General features: G+C 33.6%; 1 protein-coding gene across 1 annotated transcript; it reads right to left on the reverse strand.

The window, feature by feature from the left end:
• Nucleotides 1-6,760: 6,760 nt before the first annotated feature.
• On the reverse strand, nt 6,761-7,750 carry LOC141516831 (olfactory receptor 8K1-like). The gene has a single exon (XM_074227798.1). The coding sequence runs from the start codon at nt 7,700-7,702 to the stop codon at nt 6,761-6,763; it is 942 nt and encodes a 313-aa protein (XP_074083899.1). The 5' UTR covers nt 7,703-7,750.
• Nucleotides 7,751-8,096: the final 346 nt, after the last annotated feature.

Consider the following 8,096-nt stretch of genomic DNA (forward strand, 5'->3'; position numbering starts at 1 on the left):
CCCATAGAACACTACCACTACTGTGAGGTGAGAGCCATAAGTGTTTTTGTCTGCTCTCAGAAGAGTTTATCCTGAGGTTGGCCTCAAGGATGAATACATAGGTAATAAATATAATCATGACGGAAGAAACCAAATTAAAAGATAAAAAGATCATAATATTTTGTTTGGGTTCATTTGGTTCTGAGCATTCAATGGACAGTGGAGGTAGATTGTTGCAGTAGAAATGTCTTATTATATTTGATTCACAAAATGATGATTTGAAAATCTCTGTTGAGACCTATCAATAAGGTTTGTCTCAGTTGAACTTGGGTCAACTGGGAATGGAGAGCAGAGGGAGATAGCCACAGGACTGGCTTTAGCTCCAGAGACTTTTGTGAGTGGCAGGTCCAAGGACCAACTATTGCTGCGGAATCTTTGGCTGGTGGGAGAGGATCTCTAGTGACTCCCAGTGGATGGGTGGGTGAATTTCAGCACAGAGAGTTGCAGGGCACTGAGGGAAATTGGCCAGCTGGGCAAGGGACCTGACCTCCATACTTTTTGCAGAATGAATGATAAACTTCCTACCAGAATGAATGGTAAACTCACCCCATCCCCACCCTCTCAGGCTCAGGTGTGAGCAACAGAGCTCACACAACTGAAAGGGAGATTAACTCCGTCTCTCAGGGCCCAGCATATTTTTCAACTCAGACCTTGCTGCCTCTCCTGACTACCTCCAGGATTATGGAAAGGGCATCAAACACTCCAGAGAAAGCAACTAGCAACTCCTACTGACTGGACCACTTGGAATTATAAAGTCAAGTGAACAAACCATTTAGGGTTTTCAAAAGCAAACCTCTGAGAGCCAGCCCTTCCCCCAACACAAGATCCTGGGGAAATGAAGAAAGGTCAGCAGGAAGGGGGACCAATAGGGAAATACTAAGAAGACCAGATTCTAAGCCAGGGAGATCTAGCACTTCTGAGGAGAATATAAATTACTCTATAGACCCAAAAGATGTCCTTGTAGAAATCAGGAAGGAATTTAAAAATCAATTGGAAAATCTGGGAAAAGAAACCCATGAGAAGTTTAACACCTTGCAACAAGAAAACAAATCCTTGGAAAATACAATTCAACAAATACAAAATGAAAATAATTCTCTCAGATCCTCAATTGGGCAAATGCAAAAAGAAAATAATTTTCTCAAAATTACACTTGGACAAATAGAAAACTCCTTCAAAAATAGAATTGGGCTATTTGAAAAGGAGTTGCAAAAGGTAAATGAAGAAATTTCTTCTCTACAGAAAACGAAAGGAACTTGTGGAAAATAATGACTTCATGAGACAACAAGATTCTGTTAAACAAAACCAAAAAATCAAAAAAGTAGAAGAAAATGTAAAATATCTCGTGAGCAAAACCACTGGCCTCGAGAACAGATCAAGAACGGACAACCTGAGGTAGCTAGGTGGTGCAGTGGATAGAGCACTGGCCCTGGAGTCAGGAGTACCTGAGTTCAAATCTGGCCTCAGACACTTAATAATTACCTAGCTGTGTGGCCTTGGGCAAGTCACTTAACCCCATTTGCCTTTCAAAAAACCTTTAAAAGAAAAAAAAAAAGAAGGCACAACCTGAGAATTTTAGGTCTTCCTGAAAACAACATTCATTTTTTATATATTTTATGTTAAGAAGTTCAGACCATTTCTATTTGACTTTTAAGTGAAAATCTATTTTGGTATTTGCTTCATCTACTGAGATGTGAACAACTGGGGAGTAACATACATCTTCCTCTTCTTTGGTGTTCCAAACACATAGCCCCTTTGGTATAGAGCAAATTTTTCAGGATTTAGCAATTCTTATAAATTGACTTGGGAGGTCTCTATATTTTACAGAAACTGGTCTTTCCTTTTTTTCAGTACACTTTGGATCTAGTAACTCTGACATCCATCAAAGCCTAACCCCATCCTACCTTTGCAAGCTTTTTAAACTACATCTCTTGCTGCTCTTCAACCCCATGATATCTGTTTCACAAACAAAGCACTCTATATCTCTGGATATTTTCTTTCAAATCCCCCTATGTTCCTCTTACCTCTCTGGTTTTCTTTAGTTTCCAAATGATATCCTACCTTCTTTATGAAGCCATCCTCAATCCCTCTTAATTTAAATGTTTTCACTCTGGTAATTCTTTTCTATTTTTCGTAAAGCATGTCTTTTCAATATGTTTCATTTGTCTCCAACATTAGATTGCCAGCTGCTTGAGAGCAGATATTCTTTTATTTTGTTTTTTCTTAATCCCTCAAATTTAGCTGAGTACTTGATACATAGTAGTTGTTTATTCAATATTTATTGACAATGTGCATTTTCAAATATATGTATATGTCTGGTTTCTCTCTGAATCTGATTCTAATGTTTCCCAGCAGCCTATTCACATTCCATTTATACTCACTATTACTTCCATCAACACTTTAAGTATGGTACAGCACAGACCTTGATATTTTTGTGCATGTACCTTAGTGCTGGATCTAGTGCATTATCCTAAGAGTAATTGCTAGCAGAAGAAATAAATGTGTATTTGATGATGGTGATGAAAATCATGAAGAAGAAAAAAGAAAAATCAGAGCCTTGCTGATGATACCTGATATGGGTGATTATGATAATGATGCTCATGTAAGAAGTAAAACATAGAATGCTGAATTTATTATCAGCAATGTTTCATTCTAACCTTGTGCCAAATGTTCAAAGCTAGAAGACCTCAGCACATTCATATTTTCATCTTCTGAGTCCTGTTTTAAAACATGCATTGAAAGCATTTGGATATTTTTCTTACTCCTTTGAAATAATTTAAGTGGAAACTTAAGAGAATTAAGACAAAGCTCAATAAAACAACTCTCCCCCCAGCAAGACTGCTTTTTCATTTAATGAAACCTTTCCAAGTTGCTATCTCATGAAACTGTTTTAACTTACACAGCTTGAGAGCAGGTGAAGATGCAGTATTTGAGGGAACAAAGTCACCAACTATTTTGTTAAAGTATTATTAAAAATAGTCCTGGAGATTCATTCATGTTATTATGGAAAGTCTATGTCTCCAAATATTGGAGTAATTGAACACTCAGAAACAAATAATTTTGCTTTCCTATCAGTCCAAGGGAAAGAAAGAGAGAGAACAATATATAAACATAATATATTAAATACACATAGAGAGATCCAGAGACAAAAAGTGAGCAAGGAGACAGAGAGAGAGAGAGAGAGAGAGAGAGAGAGAGAGAGAGAGAGAGAGAGAGAGAGAGAGAGAGAGGAGAGAGAGGAGAAAACATAATTTGAAGAAAACGTGAAATTTTAATGGATTCCAGTTGCACTATAAGTCTAGGTTGTATTAGCTGAGTAAAGTAACACCATCTGCATTAATTTTGGCCAACATTTTTCAGGATGAATTAATAAGTTCTGAAAGTAGACAAAACAATACTCCCAGGTAAAAGATAAAGCAGTTCAGAAAAGAATAATAAAAAATGCCACAATATAAATCTCATGGAGATAAAACAAAGTTACACAAGACCTAACAGCTACTATTTTGAAGGCCTATGTCGTAGAATACTATATACTAAAAAAGTTAAAGAGCTAAGATAATTAGCAAGGGCAACACCAAGCAAATTTATGTATAATTCTGAATAAAAAAAACAAACATGCAATAAACTGAAAGACTTTCATGTATTTGTGACAAAAGCAACCTAACTTAAGGGAAAATTTGTCATGTAAGATCTAGGTGAAATACCAGCTAATGTTAAAGACCAATTATAAGACACTCAAGAATGTCAAATTGTCAATTACTTACATGTGAGTTTGCTCTCTGTCCTCTTTTGACTGCCATTATTTGAATAGTTTTAAAGAAAAGTTGAGTACGATGGGGTAATTTAAAAAAAGAAAACTGAAGGAAGAGATACAAAGGAGTAATTATCTCATACAAATAAAGCCAAAAAGGAAAAATTGACAGAGAAGAAACTAGGAGAGGAGAGAGTGGGTATTGTTGGAAAGTTATTCTCCTCAGGAATGAGCTAAAGCATGCAACCTTACATACATACATAATACATATATGTGTGTGAATATGCATATATGCACAACTATATATAGACACATGTCAGTTTTTGTGTATATGTAAATATCTACATCCATGCATATAATGATATAAAAGTCTTTGAAATTCAGATAAAAAGAGGACAAAGTAATAGGGTGGGAAGAAAAAAATCAGGGAAAGACTTAGAAGGGAGAATATTAAGGAATAAGAGGGTAAGGTAGCAGGTAGAAGTAAGGCAGAGGAGGAAGGAACAATAGCATGAATAAGAAGAGAAGTTTAATGAGAAAAATACAAAGGAATAAAATACACAATAAGTAATTCTAGCTTAGAAGGTTACTGTAAGAAATTTACTCATATAATGAAATGGCAGATTAAAAGTCTGATTTAAAAATTATATTGTTTTAGGAAAGACTATAAAAAGGAGAAATACAGACAGTCTTCAGTGTGGGGTGGGTGGGAGGGAATCAAGATTAGAGAAAATTGTAAAATTCAAAATAAATACATAATTTTTTTAAAAAATGAGAGATATACTCCAAGATAAAATAAAGAATAGGAGAATTTATTATGTAAAAACAGGGATAGGAATGATCTAAGACAAATTAAATCAAAAATATAATTAAAAGAGAAAAATATGGAATACTGAGTCAACAATATTATTTAATGTAGTTTTATACAATTTAAAATAAATTGTTTGTATAAATTATGTGAGAATATGCCTGCCAAAACAGGCACAAGAACCATAGGAACATGAAACACTTTTTACACAAAGTAACATCTAAATAATTAAAATGATATTTATTGCTCATAAATAGGTAGGCTAATATAACAAAAATGACAATTTTACCTAATCTATTGATTCAATGTCATCACATTAATTAAATTATCTTTCTGAGTTAGAAAATAATAACATAGTTCATTTGGAAGAAAATACATCATAAGTTTTAAATGAATCAGAGAGAAAAAGTTATAAATGAGAATCATTCATATCAGACCTTTAAAGTGTGAGAATTGCTGAAGTGTAAAATTTATGATTTCTAGGATTTTAAATTGAAATTTCCTGATATACACAAAACTAATGTAGTGAAGAAAGAGGGAATACAGAAAATTTTGGTAAAACTCTTTTAAGGACAATCTCTCAGATAAGATGCAATTGGACTGGAATACTGCCGCAGTGTAGGAAGTGATGAACTGGTTGGATAGGGAAAAATATATAAATCCTTGAACTTATGAAGGAAGGTGTCCTCTACTTTGAAAAAGAGACAAGTGGCAATATAGCACCATCTTACATATAGGTATATGGCTGCACATTGCATGTTTATGTGTTTCTAGATATACATGTATGTATGCATGCATGTTTGTATGTGCATACAAATATATGTGAAAGTGGAGAGAAAATTTTAAAAAGTACGAAGCAGGAGACAAAGAAAATTTACAAGGAAGCAAAGAATGCCAGGGTAGCCTTGAAAACAATCTGTAGGATTTATTAGAAAGGTTTTTCTTGAAATGGGAATTCATGATAATAGAATGAGTTCTCTTTCTGTTCTTCTGTATATATGACATTGTCTTTTTTCCAATTTTTAATTTAACTATAAAATGAATAAAAAAGAGACATGACATGTGAATACTAGTTGAAATTGATGCTGTTAGCAAAAAGAATATGTTCATTGAGTCATAGAATTTTAATTGATATACAATTAAAATTTTTGACTACACATTTGCAAACATCAGAGATGAGTGTAAGTCAGTGATGATAGATTTATTCCTCAAAATTTCACAGGGCACCCATTTTTGAGAATTTGGCTTTTATTTTTTTTGCAAGACAATGGGGTTAAGTGATTTGCCCAAGATCGCCAACTAGGTAATTATTAAGTACCTGAGGTCGGATTCATAATAGACCTTTAATTTAAGCCCAGGTTCTTTAAATGAACAGAATGTCCCAAATGACTAATTTACTTTAACTGTTAGAAAATTAAATCTACCCTGAGAATTTTAGGGCATTCTGTATAATCCAGTGTCCTTTCCATTCTAGTACAAAAATTAAAAAAATAAAACAATCTGGGATTGATGACTGAGGAAATGATAGAATGATAGAATTTGATAAAAAAAAAAAAACTATTATAAAGATGATGGAATCAACTTGTTCTGCTTCATAGAAGCAATGATTGGAAATCCTAGAGGGGAAATTTGAGATTGAAATAAGTATAAACTTGATAATAATAAGAGGTATTCAAAATAAGATTGGTTGTTCTGTCAGAAAGCATGGCTCTGATGTATCTTTTGTTTCCTTTAATAAAATGTAACTTTACTGATGGCAAGAATTATATATTTTTTAATTTCTTTGTCTAACCTAAAGTCTAAAATTTACCAGTCACCAGGATTATCTATTCTAATTGATTTTATTAGGCAAAGAATTTTAAAATGAGGTTGCCCTGCTTAGAATTACTGTATAGACTGAAATATTGTTTTATGGAAGTATTTTTTTTAAATTATAGGTTCCTTTAATGAAATGATTCTCTAAAATATAACTTATTACTGACCATTGAAAAGAAACTTAACAGCTAATCAAATATTATCTTCTGTCTACATAATAAAAGAAATTTTTTTCTCTCAAAGGTAAGATAAGATTTAGGGAAAAATTGAAAAAAATTACATATATTTTCTTGTTTCTAATGAATCAATAGAAATGTTTAATACATTGGGCATTAAAGAGAAGGTTCACATCATTTTTTAAGCAATCTCTTCAAAGCACCTTTCACAGCTTTGTTCCTCAAACTATAGATCAAAGGGTTGAGCATGGGAATGACCAGAGTGTAAAACACAGAGGCCATTTTGTCTGTGTCAAAGGAATGGTTTGATTGAGGCTGCAGGTACATGAAAACAATTGTTGCATAGAAGATGATAACCCCTGTGAAGTGAGAGCCACAGGTGGAGAAGGCTTTGTGCCTGCCCTCAGAAGACTTCATTCTGAGAATGGTCACAAGAATGAACATGTAGGAGATAAGGATAATAAATAGTGATGCAACTAAATTAAATGCAGCAAAGACCATAATAATTAGATCAATATTTCTTGTGTCTGAGCATGTAATGGACAATAAGGGAAGAACATCACAATAGAAGTGTCTTATTACATTTGATTTGCAGAAAGATGATTTAAAAATCATTATTGTGACTGGAAGGGATAATATGGTGCTATAGAGGTATGAGATGGACACCAAGAGCCAACATACTATTTCTGACATGATGACTGTATATAGGAGGGGCTTGCATATGGCTATGTAGCGGTCATACGCCATGGCTGAAAGAATAAAAATTTCAGTCGTGAGAAATATTCCAATGAATCCTAGTTGTAACATACATCCATTAAAAGAAATTATATTTTTCTCCTCTATAAAATTAACCAACATTTTTGGTCCAATAGCTGTGGAATAGCCAAGATCAACAAATGCCAGATGCCTGAGAAAAAAGTACATGGGGGTTTTGAGGCGGGAATCAACACTGGTTAGGATGATTAGACCCAGGTTCCCCATGGCTATGACCACGTAGTTAAGGAAAAACACAACAAAGAGGGTGTCCTGAAGCTCAGGGCGGTTTGTGATGCCCATGAGAACAAACTCAGTCACCTGACTCCCTGTGGTTTTATTCATTTTGATTATTTCTTCCATCCAAGGAACATAATCTGAGAAGGAAAGAAAGAAGCCTTCTCTGAGTACTGTTTGGAAAGAGAACTAGCCAGTTGATGGTTGAAATGTTTCAGATAAAGATAAGCAGGCATTTTCCTATTCAATTACCATGTCATTTTTATCCAATTAGATGCCATATAATGAATTCACACGGATTAAAACTATATTTCATTTTATCATTTGATATATCACATTATAACATATATCAATAATTCTGTCCTAAAGAGGATCATTAATGTAGTTTTGTTCTACAAAATGATCGATTATAAAACTATATGCTCTTCAAGATATTTTTGTATATTTTTTAAGCAATGGGTCAAAAGATTATATTATATTGGGACATTAATGTGGGATAGAACATATAAAATTATCTCAT

This window comes from Macrotis lagotis, chromosome 3 (genome assembly GCF_037893015.1).
Source record: "Macrotis lagotis isolate mMagLag1 chromosome 3, bilby.v1.9.chrom.fasta, whole genome shotgun sequence".
Lineage (NCBI taxonomy): Eukaryota > Metazoa > Chordata > Mammalia > Peramelemorphia > Peramelidae > Macrotis > Macrotis lagotis.

Excerpts from the sequence above, each read along its gene's own strand:
- LOC141516831 (XM_074227798.1), bottom strand. The coding sequence starts at position 7,702 with ATGGAAGAAATAATCAAAATGAATAAAACCACAGGGAGTCAGGTGACT.